This window comes from Syngnathus floridae, chromosome 10 (assembly GCF_059516105.1).
Source record: "Syngnathus floridae isolate MCC-2025c chromosome 10, RoL_Sflo_1.0, whole genome shotgun sequence".
Taxonomy (NCBI): Eukaryota; Metazoa; Chordata; class Actinopteri; order Syngnathiformes; family Syngnathidae; genus Syngnathus; species Syngnathus floridae.
Genome location: NC_142422.1, coordinates 1788362 through 1814324, shown reverse-complemented (window position 1 = coordinate 1814324; position 25963 = coordinate 1788362). Strand labels below are relative to the sequence as shown.

Here is a 25963-nt window from a genome sequence, read left to right as displayed (position 1 = left end):
AAAAAATAAAAATATAATCCGCTGTGGAAACCAAGTAAGAACGCCACCAGAGGGAAAAAGGGAATATCCGAGCAATAATAATAAATTTTAATTGTACTAAGTTCATCTTGTTTTTCTTTTTTTTAATCACTTCACTGGTTTCTTTTATATCAAACAAATTATTTTAGGTTCATTAGACATGTTTCGGCGGGTTCTTCTGCCTTCATCAGAGATTTTGTTTGATATAAAAGAAACCAGTGAAGTGAATAATACATTTTAGTACAGGCTCTTGGCCCACAGGGTAAAAAAAATTTTTTAAAAATCACATACATTAAAATAAATAAAAAGAGTACATTTCAAATGTTATGAGAGGCACTCATGCCAGCGTCCTCTGATGGTGGATGTGTAGCCTCACAGATGAATGTTGACATCAATAAAACAAAATGACGTACTTTCCACAAAGTGATCCGAGCAGATCCAGGCTCCGGTGTCCAGAGCCACGACCCCACAACTTTCTCTCTCATCACTCTCTGATGACATCTTAATTAAATGTAAGATTGAATAAGCTCAATTTTTGTTGATATCTTCATTGTAAATGTTAAAAAAATGTCTTTTTCACATTTTAAAGTGTAACTCCCCTCTGAAGTTCAACATAATAGCCCTGTTACGAAAACTTTTCCAGCCATCTCGAGCAGGGTTCTCAAACCTGCAGTCTGGGGGCCATTCGCTGGCCCTTTCTTACCATCAAAGTTTCATGTTATGTTCTTTGCTCTCTCAATCGGTGTGAGTCTGTATGTTTAATCACTTATGGCAATCCTGGGCAAATTACGGCCCGCGGGCCACATCCGGCCCTTTGTGCGTCCCTGTCCGGCCCGCCTGGAATCTTCCGAGCCACCAGCACAAAATTCCTCGGAGAAAAGTTTGGGTCGAAAAGAGGAATCAGCTGACTGCGCACCCCTGCGCAGACGATACGATTAGTCGGAACGTAAATACCCGCGGACCCGTTTAGACGGTGCTGGCGGCTCACCGTTCTCCTGCAGGTAGATCATGCGGTCCAGCAGCACCAGCGTCTCCACGACGGGTGCCAGCAGCAGCGCCAGGCTGAAGACCACCACCACCCGGCCCTGCTGTGCCAGCATAGCCTCCAAGCGGTCTTCATCCAAAGGCAGGGATGGGGGCAGCCCCACCCGGGCCAGACCCAAGCGGGCATACCTAAAGCACAAACATCATGGACGTTTTTCCGTTAAGTTTTTTATGACGTATGCAGAAATGGAGTTGACTTACTCATTGAAAGTCAACAAATGGGCTTTCTTCACCGTCTGTATTCCCGCCCTGCGCAGATCCGGCCTGCTGTCCGTGATGAAGACCTCCAAAGCGGCGCGGTAGCAATGCGTCCTCAATAGCGGGCTCTCCTCACGCAGCCTCTCCACGTAGTCTTCCATGGCGTGACAAGCTGCCTCCCGCGCCTTGTAGGGCAACTGGTGTCCCGGCAGCCCCCGTACGTGAGCGCTCATCGGGTAGCCAAAATCACAGGGTTCGGGGTTTGGCGGTGACGTATCGGGGGGTCCGAGCACGCCCGGAGGGAAGGGCTGCTCTTTGGTGGTGAGCTTCATGTAGCAGCATGCCACGGAGGTGATGGCGCGTACGTGAGGACATTTGACAAAATGGCGGAGGAGAGTGGGGCTGAGGTCCCCGCACGCGTGCAGACCAGTGAGGACCAGGTTTTCCCAGACGGCCCCCTTGAGGACTGCCACCTCAGGGCACCGGAGTCTCTTGTTATGGGGTGAAAGTGGACCTTCGCCAACAGCGTGGCCTGTGCCCAGCTGCTGCATGAAGGACTCCCAGGAGGCTTTGGGGTCCACCCAACCCGTCACGTGGCGAGGACACGACTCCGATGATGGCGGATCAGAGGAACATTTCTGATTGGAACAAAGGAAGGACAGCAGCATTTAAGATGTTATGTTATTTGATGAAAAGTCTAAATTCTAATTAATCATGTGTGATGTGGTATTTAATTTAAAAAAGATTTAATTAAAAAAAGTAATATATTTTTTAAAATTAATTCAGAACAATTATCATAGTCATTTTAATTTACATTTAATTTTAAATAAACGTCAAATAAAATTAGCACTATATAATATTGCCAATATCAAGCTAAGTTTTAATTGAAATTACCTGTTTTTTCCGCCTCTCCTTGTCCAAGGCGCACAGTAGCTGTTCATCAAACTTGGTTGCCATGACAACCAGCGCAGGGTCAGCCTCGACGGCCGTTACCGACAAGCCGAGCCCGAATGAGAGAAAGCGAGTCAGGTGACCCTGTAGCCAGAGAGATGTTGATTATAATGGCAGAATTTGTTTTATCAATTTTATTGACATCATACTACCTGTCCAGAACCAACATCTACAACGCGGTTGCATTCCGTCCACTCACAAAGTTCCTTAACCAACTGAAATAAATTAAAATAATACAAATGTATATATATTTTTTTTAAACACGTTCAACAAATATTCTTGAGTACCATGCCCAGCTCATGGATCTCATGTTGCTTCTTTGGCTTGACGTGCTTGCGGAAGGCATGTGCCAGCAGCGAGCTCTGGTTCAGGTTCTCCTGAAACTCTTTGGGTTTGGCTGAAGTCCAGCTTGGTGACCGCCGGGAACTTCTAGGAAAGGCGAGGGAGTGAGCGGTGGCACGGAAAGCCAAGAGGGACAGCGGCCACACGTGTGGATACCTGAAGAAGACAAGTATTCATAAATATGGATTCTGTATATTTTTAAATACACAGTGTACCTCCTGTGTCCATGTCCAGCATCCAGAAGCAACTCTGCTATCTGAGGATAGGACAGATGTTCCAGAACAGACTGCCAGCTGATTGGCAACTTATGCCACAAATCTTCAGTGAAGAACTCCTTCAATTAAAAAAGCCAATTTAAAAGGGATACTTAATATATTCAAATAAATGTCACTTACAATGATGTATGACTCTGACAGGTATCTGTACTGTGATAAAAAGCAAATGATTTTTTTGGCCAGCTCTTTCTGCTCCTCCGCAGAAAGACTAAGATTTGAAGTTTCCCACATTTTGTCTTCTTGTTGCTTCATTTAACATGCAATTACGAAGCTAGCGCGATGCTAACTACCCAAGAGCCATTCTCGGAGTTAAACGTGAGTTAAAAAGCTTAGTATATTAACCCACGAGTTTCCTATATCATTCACATACATCTCTGGAATATTATAACTCAGTTTAAGCGGTCATTATAATGATAATTACGCGGAGTTGGTATGACTTTAGTGGTAGTCCGGCTAGCTAACTTTCAAAACAATGGTGCGTTCACTGTCTTTTAATAAATTTAAGATGCTTAGCATTTGAAGGCAAAGCAAAGGGAGACTCAAATTCAATACAAACAGAACACAAACTACGACTCTACATTTATATTATGTCATTACAATGTATTAAAATAACATAATTTCTGTGCGTCCAACGCATATTTATATTTATATTAAGTTATCGAACCTGCAAATTTCTTTTCTACTTGAACGCTCCATGACCTGGAAGTAGATGGTTGTTGTTCGTTCAAAACACCGGGTCCGCAATGTGCTACAGGTCTGTTTTGTCTTGTTTCTTTAATCGTTTAAAGGATCACAGTCGAAGTTTTATTTATGTTAAAACATGTTAAGATGTCGTCCGTTGTATGTTTGTGTCATATCCAACCGTTAATCATCCGTAATTGTGGTTAGTAGTACGACCGTTAGCATTAGCTAGCATAGGCATACTGCTACTTGATGTCAGAACCTCAAGTTAATAAATAAAGGCCTTCTTAACAGTAGGTGTAAAGAATAATCATTCGGTGGTTTTCCAATATAAAAGTAGGAAAATGATAAGAAACGCCTCTATTCACTTCATCATAGTTCCTTTGATATAGTTTGAATATTGAAACGTTCAATGTATTGTTAAGGGGAAATTTGCATATGGAATGTTAATTGTATTTCTTTTCTCTCATTTTTGTCACAGCTCATATCCTCTAAACTGCTGTCTGTCGGAGTGGAAGTGATCAAATAGCGACTAAGAGGTCACACCAAAATGTGTGCCTGTGTGGGAACATCAGGAACGAAGACGACAAGCAAAATGCGTGTGAACAACATCCAACAACACAACAAAAAGAAACAAAATCACAAAAGAAAGCTCACGCAGACAACAGAGCAAAGCATCATGTCAGCTCAGCGTCCCTCCTGTCATTCCACCACACCAAACCAGGTTTTAACTCATGCAGGGAGCTCCACCAAGCCTTCATCTCCCCCACACCAGCAGCTTATTTTAAACGTGATCAACACCAAAACATCAAAACAACACTCGAAACCAATCCCAGTCGCCAGCAAATTCCTCGCCATGGACTGTGAGATGGTGGGCACGGGTCACAAGGGAAGCGTTAGCCACCTGGGACGTTGCAGCATCGTGTCCTACGAGGGTGACGTGGTGTACGACAAGTTCGTTAACCCCTCGGTACCCGTCACCGACTACCGTACGCGATGGAGCGGCATCCGGGCACGGGATCTCAGGAAAGCCACGCCCTTTTCCCAAGCCAGGAAGGAGGTGAGGGAAACTCTACTTCCTTCGTGATTGAATGATATCTTGATCTTTTTTTTTAATCATCTTTGACAGATCCTGAAGCTGCTGGCGGGAAAGGTCGTGATCGGCCACGCCGTCCACAACGACTTCCGAGTCCTGCAGTACTCGCACCCGCCTTCCTTGACCCGGGACACATCACGCATCCCGCTCCTCAACAAGCGGGCCGGGTTTGAGGAAAAGGGCTGCGCTTCACTCAAGAGACTCACCAAGGCCATCCTTCATCGAGACATCCAGGTTGGAACTTCACAAAATGAATTAAGCGATCATAATTGATCAGATCGACCGATCTTTGTGCCTTCAGACAGGACGCGGCGGCCACTCGTCGGTAGAAGACGCCCGAGCCACCATGGATCTCTACAAGCTGGTGGAGGACGAGTGGGAGAAGAAGTTGGCGTCGGGTAGTGGTAGTAGCTGATTGGCTCATTCCATAGGCTCCACCCACTTCCTGCTCGAACCTCTGACGCCTGAAGGTGATCAATAACTACACGATAACTTAGTGTGTACTCACTAGGAAAAAAAAAAGTACAGATAAATGTGTGACTGAGCACCTATCGATGCCTCTTTTAGATCACACTGAAATCTATTTTATTCCTATATCGGGAAAAAAATGTTGAATTTTTTTTTTAATACTTTTTGATTAATGTTTCTCCACTGTAGCAAGTGTTTGTAAGGTAAAAAAAAATCATTCATCATGACAATTATGATGAAAAATTAGAAAAAAAATACTCACAAAAATAAATATAAAAAAAAAAATGTTTTCTTCTTTGAATGTCCTCACTCAACGTTTTTACAAATTCTTTCTTGAGTGATTTCCTCCATTTTAGGAAAGCAGATTAAGCGCTCGCCTGCTGCGTTTAGTGGAATAACTTGATTTAAATATAATATGGATTCATGCTGGGTTAACTTATTGAGAGCTTGAATGATTGCCACATACAGTGCTTAGCCCAGCATTAGCGACTAATTCGCTTTTTATTAGCCTTGCACAGGAATTTGTTCATGTTGCACATTTTTAGCCGTGCAACTCACCACTCGGACTGATTAAAAGTCACTTTTCAATACCTGTACTTGTCCTAATATTTTTGTTCAAACTCATCATTTTCTTTCATTTTACTTTGTACGCAGTCATTACTAACAATATTTCCATATTTTAGTTTTCTCCATGTCCCAATATTTCTGTCCACACGTTGAACTGTCCTGTCGGTGTCCAAATACTTTTGACCCTACTTGTATACTTTGAAGTATTTAATCAGATTAGTCCCCCCCCTGTGTTCCTGTAAGGCAGCAATTTCCCAGCAGGCAGAAAGTAAAGCTGTGGGTGAGAAGTTTTTCGGGTACTCCACACCCACCCATGCCCCCCCCCCCCCCCATTTCTCTCCTTTATCTCCACTCTCCGGAGCTGTCTGGGTGGACATAACCAACCTCCCTCCATTTCTTTGACTCTGGATCTGGAGCTGCGCCTGAGCAAGATGAAGTGAGTAATGCTCTCCATTTAATATTTTAAGTGATGACTTTAATATTTTGACATCTAAGATACATTAAAATACATAGAAATTCAATTTCAATAGTATTTACGTACTGGAATGATTGAATGGTTTATCCCTTCTGTCATACTGAGGGTTAAATTGACATGTCAGATTTTTAAATATTCCTTGAGAATAAATAAAAATACATCGACCGTGATAAAATTGGTTGAAAAAGAATGTAGGTATATTTTATTGTATTTACATTACATAAATATATATATAGTAACTTAGTAAATAAGAATAAATAAATGGTTTATTGAGTATTGTGTCACCTCTTGGATGATATTGTTTTTTAACAAATTTTTTTTGCATCTTTGTTACTTTCCAAAAAACTTTTGGAAGTTGATTATAAATTACCCAAGGTACCGTATTTTTCTAACATGCTAATGATGTTTGCTATTTAGCTAGACGGCTCTTGAATTACAACACAATCCCATGACAGAACAAAGGTTGTAATTCTTAACTGTACAATTGAAGTGATATATAGTATTTGTTTTTTTTTCTCACATGACAGTTCCTGGCAAAGTGTGATTGGCCTCTTGGTTTTCTTTTCTCTCTCTTTGAAAAAGGGACTATTCAACCTGCTGTGATGTTTGCTTGCACCACCATGTTGCCTGGATGCAACCTTTCTTCTGCAAACATTCGCACATTAAAAAACAGAAAACCGACATTATTTTAAAAAGTAACATTTTTATGAATTTTTAAATTTGTCCATTTTATTAGCTGTCTCGACCTTTTGATAGATGCACTGCTGCCACCAAGTGGTCTGGAGCTGCATGACTTTAAAACCAAAATCAGTGCTTTTCACAGACTTCAATCCAGTGGTGAAGGTTTTAAAAAACAAGCACTAATGAATGTCTTTCTGAGCACAAAAGCACAAAGAACACCCTGAGCTTCTTTCAGAGCAGGAGAATAAACAGAGGGGGTAACTTCTGGGAAAACGGGAGAAGTTAAAAGAACCACAGGGCAGTAAATGTCGTTTTGTCATTCAATCGCTCGAGTCAACTCTTACGGTTAGCGCCTCTTGAGAATTTTTACGACCAATTAGGATTCATCGCACACAACCAAGAACATTTAGGATTTTTTGTGGTGGGTGTTTGTGTATCCAACTATTATATCACCAATGTCAGGGAGCGTATCAAATATTAGCTGACATCAAAATCAATACAGTGAGTAATATGAAAAAGTTTTTTCTGTCTTCAGACAGGTGCGTCCCCTCGTCATGTTGACCGCCATCGCTCTGCTGGTTCTTCCACGATCCTCCACCGCCCAGACCCCATCAGGTAGAATCACATCACCGGAAACGAATCAATCCACATCATCTAAATATTTTTTTCCTCGCAGATGACACAAACCTCCTACACGTGACCATCACATCTGGTCCAAACGCTACGGGCGAGCTGGGCGCCTCGCTGATATTACCGTGTCTGGTGTCGCTGGCCCGTCCGCCGCCCGCCCCGGCCACCAACGGGCGGCACGCCGTTCTCTCTCTACCTCGCGTCAGGTGGAGCCTGGTAGGCCACGATAACGAAACGGAGATCCTGGTGGCTCGTGGGGATAGCGTGCAGGTGAGCGAGGCCTACCGGGGCCGGGCCTCGCTGCCGCGTTACGCCGTCTCCCCCGCTGACCTGACGCTTCAACTGGACGGGCTGAGGTACGGCGACGCCGGCGAGTATCGCTGTCATGTGCAGCAGGGACCCGACCAAGACCACGATGCCACGAAGGTCCAAGTCAAAGGTAAGACACAGGGTCAAATAAACAGAACTCGGAATAATCCAGTCAACGTACACTCAGGTTTGGTGTTCCATCGAGGGGACCCGTCGAGAAGCTCGCACGCCTTCACCTTTGAGCAGGCCCGCGAGGCTTGTACGGGGATCGGGGCCCAAATGGCCAAGCCGGAGCAGCTGGTGGCGGCTTACCACAGCGGCTACGAGCACTGCCGAGCGGGTTGGCTCTCGGACCGCTCGGTTAGGTAAGGACGAGATGAATCCATCAGAATTCAGTCTGAAAATTTCCATTTTAAATTATAATTAAGTCCCTCTTGTCAGATATGCGGTTCAGAAGCCAAGAGAGGACTGCTTGGGTGTCATGGAAGGACTTCCAGGAGTAAGAACCTTTGGAACGTTAGAGCCCCAACAACTTTTTGATGTCTACTGCTACGTGGGCCACATTGCAGGTATTAGATTTCATCTTATATGGAAATAAGTTGCCATTACAAACATTTCCATAAATCCATATCTACCAGGTGAGGTGTTCCACGCCTCGGCTCACCGCGGTTTTACCTTCGGGCAGGCCAAGGCGTACTGCCAGAGCGAAGGGGCGGAGCTAGCCACCCTCGCTCAATTGTACACAGCCCAGCACCAAGGAATGAACCACTGCGGCTCAGGGTGGCTGAAGGGCGGCAGGGTGCATCACACCATAGTGACCTCCGGAGGGCGCTGTGGGGAAGCGCCAGGAAACATGACTGAGTTCCCCGAAGCTCACAGCCACCATGATGTCTACTGCTTCAGAAGTATTAAAAAGCTTGTCAAGTCTTTTCAGTCACTGGCTAGTACGTATAAAGTTCCTCTGATGTCTTCTCTCCAGGTGACTTCACTCCATCTCCGCTATCTACTCTCACCGCTGAGTCAGAGGACGTCAGCCATCTTCTCTCCACAGCAGAAACAGCCACCGGGAGTGAGGTTCAAACGGTCCACCCTGTCACGCAAAACCCACTTAAGACCGAATCGTGGACTTCGGATGATCCTGAGCCTGAAAGTCATACAGCATCATACGCCAACTTGAAGATCTTCATTACAAAGACAACATCTGGACCCGATGACATCACCAGCCACTCGGAGGAACACAAGAGCACTTTTAGTGCCAGTACCGTGGATTTGATGTCATCTCATAGCACAGAACCAAGCTCCACTGTCTCACCCACTTTTGACCACAACAAAACAGTTGAAGATCATGCAGAGTCTGGAGAAGAAAAGACCCACCCCTTGGTTACTATGGAAACCAACTCAATCACCTCCTCAGAGCCACCTTTGGATTCAAGTAAGTCATTATCTTGCACTTATGGAGCAAAATATCGGTGCCTCCAGTTGAACTTTTGTGGTTTTCTGGACAGGTGAGGAGCTTTCTGGTGCGGCATCCATCACGCCAGAGTCATCCAAGATCCTACCAGCTGAGGTCATGACAGTTTCTACGACCCCTTCCGCCAGGACCTCATCCTCTGGGATCCAATCGAGCTCCCCTCCGGAGCTGCTTACCTTCATCTCACACAGTACAACACACCAAGAAGCAGTCCAGACTACCACACCAGAAGATGGAGACAACGCTAGAACAGAAAGCTCCGCCAAAGAAAGTCCAGAAGTAAAACCAGAATGGAGCTCAAACCTGAGGGACCTACCAGATCACACAACTGATTCCGGAACACCTCCATCAACATCTACTTCCTCCACACATCAGTCTGGATTCCACATGTTGTCCAGCTCTCCACTTCCTGTTGCATGGAAAGAAGCCACTAGCATCACCAGCAAACCAAAGGGAGGACAAGAGGAGACCAGCTCTCAAAAATGTTCCGGGTGTCTCCTTGAAGACCAAACCAAGGAGACCGTAACCGACCCGATTGTAGACAGAGAAGAACCCACGGTCATGGCTGAAAAACAGGAAGTCATCCTAGGTAAAATAAAATAAATCACTGCCATCCCAGTGCAAATTAATTTTTGACGTCTATTGCCATCAATGGCAGTGAACGAGTTTGTCCTTGATACAAACATGACGCTGTTCTCCGCAGACCTTTGCGGGGAGAGTCCATGTTTGAACGGCGGCACGTGCGTAGACGGCGAGACACCAAAATGCCTCTGCCTGCCCGGGTACAATGGCGCCTCCTGCCAGTCAGGTAAGGAAGTACATCCTCATTTGAATTTGAACGCCTCCTTAAGCATATTTTTTCTCACTCTCCAGATGTGGAGGCTTGTGAGGCCGGCTGGGAGAAGTTCCAAAGCTTCTGCTATCGTCATGTGACCGCACGGCAGAGCTGGGAGGGAGCAGAGCAACACTGCCGGACCATTGGAGGACATCTTATGTCCATCATGTCCCCTGAGGAGCAACAGCACATCAATGGTAACGAGAAGGTCTTCCGGCATATCGGTTTGACAAATCTTCGCAACTTTGTTTTGGAAGTGTTGTTGAGGAGACACAACATGAGCCTTGGTGTTTGGTCTGGACCCCAGGAAGCTCAGATTATATCTAATGTTCTTCTCCCACCTTGGAGATATTTTTTAGTTTGTCATCCGTATTTCCTTTGTTAGACAAATATCGAGAGTACCAGTGGATCGGACTGAACGACAAGACTATCGAGGGAGATTTTCGCTGGTCCGACGGAAACCTTCTGGTGAGGACGTTTGTCTTTGAGGATCTCCAGTAAGTAAAGCGGATTTTTTTTCTGTTTCAGATTTACGATAACTGGCACAGAGGGCAGCCCGACAGTTACTTCCTGTCCGGCGAGGATTGCGCCGCCATGGTTTGGCACGACGGAGGACGCTGGAGCGATGTGCCTTGCAACTACCATCTTTCCTTCACCTGCAAGAAAGGCCTCTGTGAGTTCTGCACCTGACTTTGAGTTACTTTTTTTTAAAGCTTATTTACAATCAGGTAAAAAAAAAAAAAAAAAAATTAAATAAATGAATATGAAAACTCAATATTAAATGTGTAATTATAGCGGTTTATTTCAAATTTTCAAATTTTTTTAACCTATTTTACTTTTATTTTTTCTTACATCTACATCACATTTAATTGAATAATTAAAGGAACATTTAAAAAACTGGATCTGAATAAATAAATAAATAATAAATGAATAAAAAAGTAAATACTAAATGTAAATAAAATATAAAAATAAAATAAAAAATAAAATGAAATATCACATTTTTCAATTAGCACTGTTTATTTTCAATAAAAAAAAATAAAAATGCGTATGTATTTTACTTTTATTATTTCTTACATCTACATCACATAAACCATTTAATTGAATAATTAAATATAAAAAATATCATAAACAAATCCAGCATCTTGACTGCTTGTCGTCTTCCAGCATCCTGCGGCAAGCCTCCGACAGTTCCCAACGCCACGCCGTTTGGTAAGCCGCGGACGCACTACGAGACCTTCGCCAAGGTACGCTACCGCTGCCACGCCGGCTACGTCCAGAAACTGAACCCCATCATCAGCTGCCTGCCCAGCGGCCGCTGGGAGGAGCCCTTGATCTTGTGCATGCCAGGTAAGCAACATTTTGGATTTTTACTTACTGCTTAAAAAAGTCACATGATGCCATCACCAAGACGTGATTACTGGGACAAAAATCGACATTTCGTTTTTCTGCACACCGAATTATAACGATATAAATGTTCCGTCTTCACATGCAGACCTCAATTCAACTGCTCGCCCCCATCCCGATGCGGTGGAGGAGGTCACCGTAGAGGTCCACACACAAAGCAGCACCCCGCTCCAGACACATTGAGAAAATCACTCTCTAAACATCTTCAGAAACTAACCTTAGGCTCCACCCCCCCAAAAAATACGCTGTAATCCAAATAATACAGCCGAGTCACACAAACAAGCAATTTTAGCGTCGCTTTGGTGTTTGTATTTTTGGATTTTGAAAAGTGATGTATTTTATTAAAGCAAACATGGCGGGGCACTTGGACTTAACTTCTTATTATTTCCGATATTTAGTGTGGTTTTATTTTTATAACATTAAAAAAAGCCATAACAGGAAGAGCAAAACCTTTTAGCTTGATTTTTATTTTTTATTTTTTTTATTTTTAATGGGCAGATTTTCAAGCTCATTCATATACAAATACATTAAAATAATACATAATAAAATGCAATCTTTTTTTATTTACAACAAATTATTTACCAATTGTTTAATGAATAAAACAATAAAAATACACTTATATTTTAATGAAACAATTTTGCAGCTTAAATGAATGCAACAAATATGCTTGGAGGCTTTTCTATTTACAATATATTTTTTTTAATGTACAGATAAATTTGAATTAACTAGAATTAGGCACAAAAAATGTTTATATAAATGCAAAAAATTGTAGTAAATGCTTGATTGGCCGAATTAAATAATGGCGCAGTCAACCGTCCGACTACCTATAGCAATAAGCTCCGTAGAGATGCGACGTCTTATTGGGGAACCCAAAAGAGCGTACCCCGGGTTCGGGGACGCCCCCACATCGTGTCCTGGGAGTACCGATGGGGAAGCGCACGCTGCCGTCTCGCAGCCAGCCGCCGTCGCATCGGTCGTAGCCTCCAAAGTGCCAGGCCGCGTACAGCTGGCCGACCAGGGCCAGCTCGGCCGCCCGACGTCCGCATGCCTGCCCGGCCTCCTCCAGGGAAAATGCGCCCGCAATATAGAAGACGGAACCTGTGATGGCATAAATTGGAAAAAAAAAAGAATATATTAATAATAAAGAAATATATGTTAATTTAATCTTAATTTTTAAAAAGCTTTTTAGCAGCAAAAGTTTCATTTTAAATGCATTTTCCAAGAAAAAGTATTTGAATGAGATTTTTTTTCACAAAGCCCAAAAAATTTCCCCAAAAAATACCAATTTTCTGAAGAATTTTTTTTTCTAAAAACATTTTTTAGAATTTCTTCCCCCAAACTTACCTGCAGTCAAAGAGGTAAAGCAGAATGCATCAAAGTGGTCTCTGTTCTTATCTTTGGGCGAGTAGGTACGAATACCCGGTTGCGTTCGTGCCCCGCAGGCGGGGCGGGGGCTGATGATGGGGTAGCGGACGCTTCCGTCCCGAAGCCAGCCCGCTTTGCACCAGTCCAGACCTTCCGTCCAGGCTGCGACACAACACATGCAAATTGTACCAACCCAAATCCAATCAAATGTAAACAATGTTGCGCAACACGATAATTGTACCTCTGTAAAGTTCCTCGTAGGAGGCCAGGATTCCATCCTGCTCCTCGCACGCCTCTTCAGCCTCTTGGAAAGTCAATTTATAACGCCCTTTTTCACTCTGATACGGAAAAACCACACCTGACGATAAAACCCCCCCGTCAATATCTCAACAATGGAACAGTCCAAACTTTGATGAGCTCACGGGTTACCTTCAATCCTGAGCGTGACCTCCACGCTCTCATCCTCGATGTCGTTGATGAGCTCGCATCGGTACCTTCCGCCGTCTCGCAGTTGCAGTTGGCCCAACCGTAGGGAGGCGTCCATGTTGTGGGCCCGCCGCAACGACGCCCGCGGGCCGACTTGACCGTGCCGCTTGAAAGCGTGAGCGTTGGAAATCATCACGATGTTCTCCGGGCCCACGTGGCCCGGTTCCAGCTTGGTCCACTTGATCTTGTAGTGGTCGGGCTTGATCTTCATGATGCACGGCAAGGTGACGTTCTCGCCCCGACGCCCGACCACCTCGGCGTAAACGGGCGGATCCAGGAGGTACTTCAGCTTGGACGGAGATCCCGTTTGTGTCGCGATGTTATTGGCTAGTTAAAGAAAATTAAAAGGAGACTCAACAGAGCGTCAGTGGTGTTCTTGAAGTGGCGCCATGACACATCTTTGTAGTGTTTACCTGAGAGCAGAGCCACGCTGGCGGTCAAGCAGCTCACCAGAAGAACCAGGGAGGAACTCATGATGATGGAAAATCCACACAAGTCACAAACAATCGGTCTTAAGAAGTTTACAATGAGAGATCATGGCGATATCTCACATGGTGAAGATCTCTGACTCTCCATTAAGTCATCACATTTGTTGATGTTTCGTCCATTTTGGCTGCGAAATCCTTGAAATCTCCAAAAGTCTTCCTGGGCTTGCTTGTTTATTCACGTCGTGAATGTTCAGCTGTCCTCAAGCATGTCGGTTCAGTCTTGCCCTTTCTCTCGCTCTCTCTCCCCCATCACGCTGGTCGCGTGGTCAAGCGAGCACCATTGTCATCCTCCAGATGTTAATGACCACCAGGGCGGGACCTTTGTGGTTCTTCGCTTGTGTTGTGCTAATCCAAGCAGAAACCATGAGACCACAGAAAGCTTTTAGACACTGGACAGCACCTTTAACACCAGAATTCCTTCTCTATCCTCTTTTTATTTAAAACTTTCTGGTAAGATCCTTGGCTGAATGAATAAATAAACATTAGAGCGTGATAACTGAAGCTGCCATTCAAGCATCTTTATGGCCGCTCGGTGAGAGGAAGCTGTGTTGGCTCAGTGACACAACGACCGCATTGTGATACTTTCATTGTGTGTACACAACACACACACGCACAGACACACACTCTGAGGTGGACGCAAGAGGAAATAATAGGAGTCTTTTTTTTGTATAGCCTAACCATTGTTCTCATTATCAATGAACCTCTTTATTGGCCTCCAATTAGTATTCACCCCAAAACATCCTGCTGCACTCTATCTATCTATCTATCTATCTATCTATCTATCTATCTATCTATCTATCTATCTATCTATCTATCTATCTATCTATCTATCTATCTATCTATCTATCTATCTATCTATCTATCTATCTATCTATCTATCTATCTATCTATCTATCTATCTATCTATCTATCTATCCATCTATCCATCTATCCATCTATCCATCCATCTATCCATCCATCTATCCATCTATCCATCCATCTATCCATCCATCTATCCATCCATCTATCTATCCATCTATCTATCCATCTATCCATCTGTCCATCTGTCCATCCGTCCATCCGTCCATCCGTCCATCCATCCATCCATCCATCCATCCATCCATCCATCCATCCATCCATCCATCCATCCATCCATCCATCCATCCATCTAGCTAGCTAGCTAGCTACCTGTCTCACTGTCTCTCTCTCTCTCTCTCTCTGTCTCTCTCTCTCTATCTACTTAGCTAGCTAGCTTGGTAGCTTGCTAGCTAGTTAGCAAGCTATCTTGCTATCTGTCTCACTGTCTCTCTCTCTCTCTCTCTCTCTCTCTCTCTCTCTCTCTCTCTCTCTGTCTCTCTCACTCTCTCACTCTAATCTTTAGATAAGGTCAAATTCATTTCCTCTGTAAAGGTTACAGTGCATTCCAAATTAATTGCCTTTGAAATAAATTCCTCAAATTTAATCAGAACGTCCGCTATCGTAAACCTTTTGCGAATCGGGTAGAGTCGTTCAAGACAATCTCAAAGACGTTCAGTTCAACATAGAGGCCGCCGTGGCGCTGCTGTGACAGGCCGTCGCTCGGGGGGCCCCACTCGGGGCGAGATGAGCCAGACCGATAGGGCGACTCCCGGTCCCGTCCTGCCGGATGGCTCGCTCAAACCATGCGTGACGCCAATGATGAAAGGCGTGACGAGCATGGAGGCCATGAAGCATGTATGACGGCCAATAAGTCAAACATTCTTTTCTTGGTAGAAACATTTTGCTGAAAGCTTGAGGGCCCTCACCTGTCACACTGTGTACCTGTTCCTGCAGCAACATGCAGATCCTCTGCTTGTCTTGACCTACTTGACAAATGCATGATTGAAAACATACCAGAAGTTACTAAATGGGACCTTCATTCACATTTACTGTTTTGTCTAATGTTCCATTAAAGTCTTCTGTTGTTCTCGTGTTATTTAACAGAAACATGCCCGGACCTGTATTTATCTTTTTTATTTTTTTTTTTTGGTGCCATTGATACCTCAGATGAAGAGATTGTCTTGTCAGTACCGAGGTCCTGCAGACGCCCCCCCCAGTACTGATGAACTGATTAGCATTTGCGCTAAACTAGCGTCAAAAACACTTACAAGAACGACATAAAATACGTTAAATGAGTTAACATGAATTAATAGGTACTTAAGAAACTAATTCGATAGAATGTAAGCAATTAGATAATTATTACAAAAGTAGTAAGGGCAAATAGTTTGAGTTATCTGCAGGTATGATCAGTCATGTTGGGCGGGTGAGAGGTATGCATCATGTGTGTGCGTGTTTGTGCACGTGTGTCATCACAAGACTAACTTGAGGTGTCACCTAGCGAACACTCAAACTTGTCACGAGGTAGATTAGCGTTGTTGATTTAGAAAAAAAAAATGCTGTGGTTAAAGGAGTGTGTCTTGATATTATGATTTTTTTCTGCAGCCTCTGATTGGCTAAACCGGGTCATGGGGGGGAGGCGGGTTAAATAATTTTTGATCAAGACATATTTTGAATTCTCAAGATATTTTTGAGGTCTCTAAAATTAAACGTAGGCCTTGAAGAGACATTTTAAAGCCACTTTTTTTTGTAATGTATTATATTAAAAATATTTTCAAGTGGTTATCTAAAAAAGCAATTGTGCACATATCTTATGACAACGTTTTAAGATTATTTTTGAAGGCTCTTGGATCTATTTGAAGACATTTTTTGTTGTACTTTAAATACTTTTTTAAAACAACCACCACCAAATTTAAAATACATTTTTTTATTTTCGAGACCTCTGATTGGCTGAAACGGGGAAGGTGTCCCTCAGGTGTGTGATTTCTCTTTCCAGGTAATAGTTGACATTCCTCCAAATCATAACAACATTCTTGACTTCGCCCTTGGGGGGGAGATGGAGAGGCTGATATTGGTTTGACTGACATTTCTTATCGAAATGTATTTGGTAAAAAAAAAAAAAAAAACGGCACACGTAGTGTATGTAGTATGTAGATTGCACTTTTGTATTTTTTTTTTATATATCAAATTTAAGACCTTTTTGAGGACATGCATCAATTGGAAGGACCTCCACCAAAAAACTTTTTTTTTTTGGTTTTCAAACCAAAAAACCGAACTGGTGCTGAACTGTGAGTATGCAGGGATTGACTGCTCTACAATCAAATAAAAATACTTTTAATAATTGTTTGAAAACATAAATCTAATTCAAGACCACCTCAATCAGACCCAACCAATAAACATGAAAAATGTCTTATGTAAAAGTATAAAAGTAATTTAATGCTTCCCCATAAGAAGCTTCAAAGTTGAACTTTACCTGCAAGCTACTCAGAGGCGGGGCTAAAGGTGACCCCGCCTTTTTACTAGAGGAGGTGTGTACACTTTAAAACTCACATGAAAGAAAAGCTCACTCATCTAATTCTTTTCACTCACACACATACACACACACACACACTCAGGATTTTGGCAGTTCTGGCTGCACCGACACCAGCAGGTCCACATTTCTCCAGTAATCCAGGAGGGACGCAGCAACAATGACGGACGTGTCCACCAACATGCGGCTGAAGCTGCCCATCGTCTGCTTCATCCTGCAGATCATCCTCATCATCCTCTTCGGCGTGCTGGTCCAATACGACCACGAGGTGGACGCCAAGGAATGGCACAGCCACAACCGCTCAGACTACGACAACGACTTCTATTACCGCTATCCAAGTGAGTCACCTTTCTTTTTTTTTTTTTTTTGTCCAAAAGTATTTCAAAAGACTTTTGATTTCTGACCTACTTTTAATTCCTCTAATCGGAATCAAATGGACTTCATTCCATCGACTCATCAAAGCCTTTTTTCTTCCCTCTTTTAATTTAAACAAGATGATCCATTGTTGTCTTCTTTTTTTAATTTTAACGCTAAACTTGACCCACATTTGCAGCCTTTAATGTAAAACACACATTGAGAATCAAATTTCATTGATTTACATTCAAACCTGCGGGAGAGATTCGAACCTGAATCTCAATGTGTGTGAGGCAGACTTGATAACCACTAGCACAATGCGTTGCCCCAAAACAAGAGTCAAAATAATCAACCAATTAAAAGCAAGATGATTGACACCATGATTCATTGAAAAGGTCAAATGTAGTCCTTTCAAGGGGTGTGGCCTTTTGGATCATGTGACATGAAAACAGGAAGTGCCCCCCCCCCCCACTCCTATCCACAACTTCAATCATAAAACACTCAAACATGTCCGTCAAAGTGACGAGTGAGTACTTGTTGCTTATCTGACTTTCCTGCAGGGGGGAATGATGAGAATGTCGAGAGACAAACATTTTGGTCTTATCGCAGTCTTCATCTGCAATGTGCTAATGAGCTAACTCAAGCTGCTTAACCTTTGACCTCTCATCTTAAACATTGATGTTATACAGGTGACCTCTACGCAAACGTTCTGAAAAAAAAAAAAAGAATTGTGTAAAGACAAAGCATGTCAATAGTGGGCTTTGGACTTGCGTGTAAAAGAAAAACACAAAAGTCTATCCGGTTTGTGTAATGTCAACACTAGCCAGTATTTTGAAACTTTTCAACGATGGCACGTGAAGTGAAAACAAGTGTTATTCTTTAACAGAATAATTTCATTATGAGTCAGATTTCTACTGTTTTGGTAATGTGTGCAGAGAAAGATGTTTTATTTTGAAAATTGGTTAATATATTACTTAACAAAATGTGTTTGTGAAAAACGGTATGACTACGCCCCTAGTGGCCAAAGTGGGTACACCAGAAGCAATTTTATAAAGTACAATTTTTCTAATTAAAACTGGCAAGGCAAAAAAAAAAATTTTGAGGGTGGAATAATCCTTTTTTAATCTGTCTTTCTTTTTTTTTAAAACATTTCTCCTTCAGCATTTCCATCCCGTATCTCTCGATCACATTTTTTTCTTCTTCTGTCATGCTTCTTTTAATCTGTGCTTCTTTTTCAGAATGTCGTTTATAATGTTATGACTCGTAATATGTAATCTAGGACTTTCTAAAGGCTCCTGTCCTCACACAGCAGATAAGATCAAGTGTTGACACACACCGGCGCCTTCCTGGTTTCTTACGTTTTACGAGATGGTCACATGTTTAGCGTGATTGCATCACCGGAGATAAGACGACGCCCTCGCCGTCACGCGAAATGAAAGGAATTTTCACTATTCAGCGTTTTTTGATTTTTGTGTTAGCAAATTCAGAGAGGTCAACAGGTCAACCGTCGCTTCATAAACACATAATACTAGAGTTGGTGAAGCAGCATGTGGCTCAATTTTATTCTTGCGGGATATAAACTTTACAATTGAATTTTGTTAGGTGTTGTTTATTCATGCATTTTGTTTTGGTGCCAAGAGGGGGGGATGCTGGCACCACTCACGAGTGTGATTAATTGTGCCAATGAACTGTTGCCATGGCGATGGTGGCCACTGGACCGTTTGTTATTGTTTTGCTGGAACATTTAGTGTCACAGTATAGTTCATTATAACTTCAGTAAGAGTTCAAATGAGAGATTGTAAATATTATTTAATAGATTAAAAATAAATAAATAAAAATAGAATATTATTACATTTGTATCCGGTCATCATTGGGGAAAAAAATAATCTGCAAAGTGAAAGTAAAACGTTAGCGGGCAAAGAAGTGAGCCTTGTGGAACGCCAGCTGATATCAATCCATATCCAATGTGTCTCTACAGGCTTCCAGGATGTTCACGTGATGATCTTCATCGGTTTTGGTTTCCTGATGACATTCCTGCAGCGCTACGGCTTCAGCAGTGTGGGCTTCAACTTTCTGATAGCCGCTTTTGCGCTACAATGGGCCACGCTCATGCAAGGATTCTTCCACGGCATGCACGGCGGAAAGATCCACATCGGAGTTGAGAGGTAACCCGTTTTCGAAAAAAACTCCCAACACTACTTCCCAAAACGTTATTCTTCCTGCCATTCTTTCCAGCATGATCAACGCTGATTTCTGCACGGGCTCCGTGTTGATCTCCTTCGGAGCCGTTCTGGGTAAAACCAGTCCTATCCAGCTCCTGGTGATGGCGCTATTTGAGGTCACCCTATTTGCAGTGAATGAGTTCATCCTGCTCTCACTTCTGGGGGTGAGTTTTTTTTCGGCCTCAACCCAAGCCTGATTAGAACTGCTCCATGAAGACAAAGTATCTTCTAACCAGGCCAAGGACGCGGGAGGCTCCATGACCATCCACACCTTCGGGGCCTACTTTGGGTTGGTAGTGGCTCGAGTCCTTTACCGACCCAACCTGGATAAGAGCAAACATCGGAACAGCTCGGTGTACCACTCGGACCTCTTCGCCATGATCGGTAAAATTAACCGTTAATTGATAGTGTCGATAAAATACATGCAGATCATTGTGTGATTGTCCCACAGGTACCATCTACCTGTGGATGTTCTGGCCCAGCTTCAACTCGGCCATCACGGCCCACGGCGACGACCAGCACCGTACCGCCTTGAACACCTACTACTCGTTGGCCGCGTGCACCTTGGCCACTTACGGCATGTCGGCCCTCACGGCGCACGACGGAAAGCTGGACATGGTGAGTCAACGCCTCAGAAGTAAGTTGTCAGTGGAGACGAAAGCTGATAGTCACTAGGCGCCGTGCTGCCTCTGATAGGAATCACTGATCTTCTCTGATAAAGCAGGTGACATAGTAGAGTGGTGCTATGTGGGCGGAGCTTATCTGATGTGGGCATCATTCTTCTGATTTTTTTTTTCCCCCACCTGAAAGGCTGAAATATGTAGTTGAGGACCACAGTTAGGGTTTCAACAAATGGTTTCCTTCTTTTGTTGTAGGTCCACATCCAAAACGCAGCCCTGGCAGGAGGTGTGGCTGCAGGCACGGCGGGGGAGATGATGCTCACACCGTTTGGCTCCATGATCGTCGGATTCCTGGCTGGAATCATCTCTGTGCTGGGATTCAAGTTCCTCTCTGTAAGTCTGTCCACTAGATAGTGCTAATGTGCCCATCAGTCATACCTGACTGAGGTGTGCTTGTTTTCAGCCCATCTTGGAGGAGAAGCTGAAGATCCAGGACACGTGTGGCGTTCACAATCTCCACGGCATGCCCGGAATTCTGGGCGCCATCGTGGGAGCCGTCACCGCCGCCGTGGCCTCCTCAGACGTATATGGAGGAGGGTAAATTCAAACGCCATTTCTCACTATCTTGACATTGTTTGGGTGGTCACGTGATGGCTTCTGGCAGCATGGCTGATGTATTTCCGGATGTGGCGAGTGGTGAGGTGGAAGCGTCGTTCCAGGGCGTCCGGCAGGCCATCTCCTTGGCGGTCACCCTGGGCATGGCCCTGTTGGGGGGGCTCATCGTTGGTAGGCTCACATTACAGTTCACTTGACATGTCAAGTATAAAAATAATAATAATATCCATCTTGGCTTGTCAGGGTTCATCATGAAGTTGCCCGTTTTTGGTGCACCTCCTGACACCCTTTGTTACGAAGACAGCATCTATTGGGAGGTGAGTGAACATGAAATAAAAGTTCTGAAAAATATTTACAAAGATAATAAAACATTTTATAAAATCACTAGTGTGCTCAAATGTTTTTTACTATATATATTCAAGACGATAATAAAATAGACCGGTAGGTGGCGGTGCTGCATCACAGTAAATAAATTAAAGGCATTTACTGGAAAATGAAATGACGTCATATCAGCTTTAGAATGTGTTGTGTAATTGACACATTAGGAGCTACTAAATTGAATTTTATGGTTACAGTACTTTTTTAAAATATTTTTGTAATGATTGTATTTTTAAAGTTTGCATGTGGTGATATTTTTAAATGTAAATTCACACGTGTTTATCTTTTTTTAGTGTGTTTGATGCATTGTAATTACAAATGTTTCTTTTTCCTTTTTTTTTTTTAATTTTGTGTGGTCTGTTTCAGGTTCCTGGTGACGAGGAGGGTCACGAAGCCCAACTGACCACTGTCGTCCATTCTGAAGAGACCGAGAAACTCAACAGCTAAACACACACACACACATACACACAAACATACACACACACACACACAAAGGTCATACTGCCAGTCCTTTGGGACATTTTCGAAGAAAACCAGCATCCGGCTTTCACCGCTAGATGGCGCTGTGCTGCAGGCCTGCGTGGGAAGTAAGCCTCTTTAAGAGACGATGCCAGTCAATCAGCAGGCCACAGCAACATAAATGCTAACTCTTGAATTTCCACACCAAAGAGCAGCCAATTTCTTTTAAAAATTTTCATACGATTTTTGTATTATTCCTTGGGTTGGGGGTTTTTCTTTGATATTATTTTCCTGTTGAACTATTAGTCATTTTTGATTGGCCCTTAAGTTTTTTAGTCTCTGAATATTCCCATTTCCTTCCTAGCATGTTTTTTAAAAGACACATTATTGTATCATTTTGGTCCAAATAAACCTTTTTAATGTGTGATAACAACTCCTGACTATTACTAAATCCTATATTGCATCTTTTTCAACTTTCTGATTCCACTAAATAAGCTCAGTGCTGCCTAACATTTTATGGCACCGTATGGTACTACACCAAAACTCTGACACCAATAGAAAATATTTTTTAAAAAATCTATGCATCTTACATGTAGTTAAGAAGGAAGGCAATGCAATCAAGTTCTTAATCCTTTCGGTTTTAAAGACTTAATGAGTGCGGAAGGGGTTAATGCAAGTGTTCCAGATGGGCTTTGTCTCTCGCCGCTTAATTAACACACTTTCATTTTGGGGGGGGGGATCAAACAAGCCCGAGAAAGCGCTCGTCCTCGTTATAGATATATACGCCGTCCTCGGGGCCCCGAGTGCGAGGGATGATTAGTGCCGCTGGGGGGGGATGGATGTGATTTGCATGGTCATAATCATCAACAGCATCCCAAAAATTATTTATTCCAGACAAATATTTTGGAATCTTGTTGCCATCTTAATATCGATCACATGACTCAGAGGTCTACACCGTGGCGGGACTGATACCAGGACGGCCCCAGGGGTCCCCCCCAGAGTGGCTGCATGAGTGTGAACAAGCTCTGCATTCTTTTCCCAGGACATGGAGGACAGGTGGTCAAGGTGGTCAGATATTGCCTGAATGGTGGCTTCCACTCAAACATCCATTCAGCTTCATTCAAATGCAGGCAGAAATGAGCGTGAGAGCCATCGTGATCATTGTTGACACACGGCCTCCAAAAGCCAAAATAGAACTCTTGACTGTGTGCAAATAAAAATGTCAGATGGTTTTGATTGATGAAATAAATGGAAGGAAGGAAGGACAAAGGCCTTGAAAGCCTAATATGAAACCTTACCCCCCTTTTAAAACCCTATTTTCAAATCCTACTGAAATGTGTAAATAAAAATAAAAATAAAAAATGGCATGTCAACACAAAACCCCAGCCAGCACCTGTGGCTCCTGACGGCGTGATTATTTCCCACGTTCCTTGAATGGGACGTCAGGTGTCAGCTCTCTGCATGCAGCCCTTCACAAACAAGATGGCCACTGTCCTTTGAATCAGCGCTGTAGGTGCTAATAAAAGCTTAATGGGGGCCCCGGGGGTCTCCTGCAGGGGACGCATGGGAGCTGCCGGCTCATATTGAAAAGATATATCCAATCTGTGGCCTTTTTTTTTTGATTGCATGTAAATAGACCCATTGGGGGTTTCATTTTTTTTTTTTAATCCGCATGCTCTGATAAAAGTGGTTTTCATATAAACATAAGCTGGGAGTTATCTGTGATTTGATCCAGGGACGACTTAAAGCCAAAGTGAGAAGCACCAAGGAGCTACAAGAGCAGGTATTCATGTTTTATGTCAATCAAACATTACATTACATCATATTTATTGCCATAAATTGTGTTCTGTTATTTTCTTATGTTACATTGAATTACGTTAAGTGATGTCCAGAAATTGTATTTTGGTTATGGTGCAAAAGCGAGGTTACATTAGGCTAGGTTAGGTTACCTGGGATACTTTAGCGATCCTTCTTAATGCTTTACTTACCAATTCAAATACTTCTTTATCATCATTTGCTCTTTTCCGCGTTGCATTTTCCAGCCCCCTTGCGGATTATTCCCAGAACAAAGGCAGCTCGTCAGCACACTGGGAGGTTGCCATTGACGCCGGCTACATCGTTTGGAGGCTGCGGTGGTGGTTTGGGGGGGGGTAGGCCAAGCGGGGGGGGGGGGCGCTTGACTAAACGCAGGAAGTTGTTCAGCTGGAGAGGTTTTCAGCCACTTGACTGAAGGCAAATTGCTTCCAATGTGCCCGAGCACTCCAAAGTGCTTCACGGCGTGGAAAAATGACGAGCCGTGTGAAAGGCAAATCAACAAAAGCAGCGACACCTCATTCATACCCCCCCCCCCCAAAAATGTTCACCACACTTGTATTTGTCTGACAAGATGACCTCCCACCGATCAACGCCAATTTGCATTCGGAGATTGTACCGAGTTATCTCACACCAAACTGCTGATTATTTATTTTAAGTAGGAAAATAGTTTGAGGTCCAAATTACCGTTTGGTTTTCCTGCTTTTAAATGTCAGTTCTTCAGGACTTTCTTTCTTTTCCCGTTCAAAATAATCGGATTACATTTTTCATTTTTATTTATTGAGTTTTAAAGTTCAAAATAATAGCAACACTTTGGTTTAAAGACCGCTCTCTGTCATTATATCATGACCACGTAAAGCCCAAATTTAAAAACCTTCGGAGAGAACCAACTAAATCTTTAGCAATTAGCGGATCCGAGGAAAATACGACGTGATGTGTGAATGACCATTGTGACACGGGGAGGGGGTCAAGATCACATTTAGTACGGCCTTTAATCCCAGAGTTCCTGCGAAGTCCCCTGGCGTCCAACCCGGACGCTAACAAGGGCTCCCAGCGGAGCCATTAGACCAGGAAAAACCAACAAAGGCCGCCATTACACACTCCTTATGAAAGACCCCAGGGGTGACGGGGGGCACGCCGGACACCGCCGCAACAAAAGGGAACTGACCCACCTCTCGACCCCCCCCCCCCCCCGCCAACTGAAACACCATCCATTCACGCCATCACCTCCGCTAACCTCCACAAGCCAGCGCCATTGAACCCTGACTCCCAGCGCACGCATCCCTAAGAGAAGCCGCCATTGTGGGAATTGGTGACTGCCGGGTCGGGGATGGAGGGCCCGAGAGGAGCCTGCTGGAGGGGCTTCATGTCTTCTTAATTGAGAGACCTCGATTGTAGCGGAGCAGGGAGCGGCGAGTGAGGCATGCTAGGCTAGTGATGCTAGCAAAGTTGGGGAAGATTTTCATTCATCCAGCTATTCTGTGTAATTGTTTGAAATTATGTTCAGAAAATGGGTTGATGTATTATTATGAACTTACTATACTGAGCTTTAAACTTATACTTGCTATAATGAAGCTAGCTTGGGCCGAGTCTAGCTAGCATGTTAGCATTCGGCCTGCTACAATGACTAGTGTTTTGATGTTGACCTTTTCTCCTTGTTTAAACCTTGTCGATATTGCTTTTTGTGTTCTTTTCTCTTTTTGCGCTCTTTGATCAGATTCCAGCACTTTTATTCACTCACTCTGACCCCTCATATGCAATTTTGATGTCCATTCCATAAATTTATGACCTAATTCATCAGGTCAAAGTCATCTTTAAGATCCCGCTATGTATAAGAAGGAATTTTTTTTTTGGTGGGCACACTAGCTCACTCGCTCCCGATAAAAGCGCAGCAAAGATGGCAAAGATGGAGGGGGGGGGTTAATTAACAGCCGACTAATCTGGCCTAAATTAATAAGCGAGCGAGGGGAAGGTAGAAAGTAACGTGACGTGGCGATGGGAATTTGGTGGCGGTCGTCTCCCCACAACCCCTCCTAACCTCTCCCATTGGGTTCCCAGTACAAACCGTCCATTGTGGACGGCGCCAGAAAAACCTCCATCGGGCGCCAATTTGCATGGAGGCGACAAATGAGCACGCTTTCTTGTGTGTGTGTGGAACGGAGCGAGCGAGTCGCACGCACACACTGTACGTTTGTGTACACACTCATGACGAGGCTTCCTTTTGAGCGTAATTAAAAGAGGAGGTGCTCGCACACACACACACACAAAAAAAAGAAAAAACACTTTTGTCTTACAGCGCGGCGGGAGGAGGCGGGCCCCCGAATATTAATTAGGAAGCCACGGAGTGAAAGTCAA

The 25963-nt window shown here is 43.6% G+C and overlaps 5 protein-coding genes across 6 annotated transcripts; 3 read left to right on the top strand and 2 right to left on the bottom strand.

The window, feature by feature from the left end:
• Positions 1–53: 53 nt before the first annotated feature.
• mettl25b (methyltransferase like 25B) lies at positions 54–3418 on the bottom strand. Of its 2 annotated transcripts, none has more exons than XM_088386422.1 (8): positions 2949–3410; positions 2769–2887; positions 2499–2709; positions 2364–2426; positions 2155–2295; positions 1264–1898; positions 1007–1191; positions 54–936 (listed from the first exon to the last, which is right to left on the bottom strand). In XM_088386422.1, exons 1-8 carry the CDS (start codon positions 3078–3080, stop codon positions 785–787), a joined length of 1638 nt encoding a protein of 545 aa, XP_088242548.1. In that variant the 5' UTR covers positions 3081–3410; the 3' UTR covers positions 54–784. The 2 variants fall into 2 exon arrangements, with proteins under 2 accessions (XP_088242548.1, XP_088242549.1); XM_088386423.1 differs by having other exon boundaries at positions 799–926; positions 2949–3418.
• Positions 3419–3499: 81 nt separating this feature from the next.
• On the top strand, positions 3500–5663 carry isg20l2 (interferon stimulated exonuclease gene 20-like 2). The gene is made up of 4 exons (XM_088386426.1): positions 3500–3582; positions 3991–4569; positions 4639–4839; positions 4907–5663. The coding sequence occupies exons 2-4, from the start codon at positions 4060–4062 to the stop codon at positions 5018–5020; spliced, it is 825 nt and encodes a 274-aa protein (XP_088242552.1). The 5' UTR covers positions 3500–3582; positions 3991–4059; the 3' UTR covers positions 5021–5663.
• A 153-nt stretch (positions 5664–5816) lies between these two features.
• Positions 5817–11808, top strand: bcan (brevican). The gene is made up of 14 exons (XM_088386420.1): positions 5817–6076; positions 7332–7411; positions 7473–7865; positions 7923–8100; positions 8177–8304; positions 8374–8640; positions 8715–9167; positions 9241–9795; positions 9910–10014; positions 10080–10238; positions 10427–10509; positions 10570–10714; positions 11206–11388; positions 11534–11808. The coding sequence occupies exons 1-14, from the start codon at positions 6072–6074 to the stop codon at positions 11626–11628; spliced, it is 2829 nt and encodes a 942-aa protein (XP_088242546.1). The 5' UTR covers positions 5817–6071; the 3' UTR covers positions 11629–11808.
• A 136-nt stretch (positions 11809–11944) lies between these two features.
• Positions 11945–14122, bottom strand: hapln2 (hyaluronan and proteoglycan link protein 2). Its single transcript, XM_088386425.1, has 5 exons — positions 13710–14122; positions 13240–13623; positions 13052–13168; positions 12790–12972; positions 11945–12543 (listed from the first exon to the last, which is right to left on the bottom strand). Exons 1-5 carry the CDS (start codon positions 13768–13770, stop codon positions 12266–12268), a joined length of 1023 nt encoding a protein of 340 aa, XP_088242551.1. The 5' UTR covers positions 13771–14122; the 3' UTR covers positions 11945–12265.
• Positions 14123–17184: 3062 nt separating this feature from the next.
• rhbg (Rh family B glycoprotein) lies at positions 17185–22229 on the top strand. Its single transcript, XM_088386424.1, has 10 exons — positions 17185–17486; positions 19481–19667; positions 19738–19888; positions 19961–20108; positions 20176–20342; positions 20600–20737; positions 20808–20941; positions 21009–21130; positions 21203–21276; positions 21704–22229. The coding sequence occupies exons 1-10, from the start codon at positions 17309–17311 to the stop codon at positions 21782–21784; spliced, it is 1380 nt and encodes a 459-aa protein (XP_088242550.1). The 5' UTR covers positions 17185–17308; the 3' UTR covers positions 21785–22229.
• The last annotated feature ends 3734 nt before the right edge of the window (positions 22230–25963 follow it).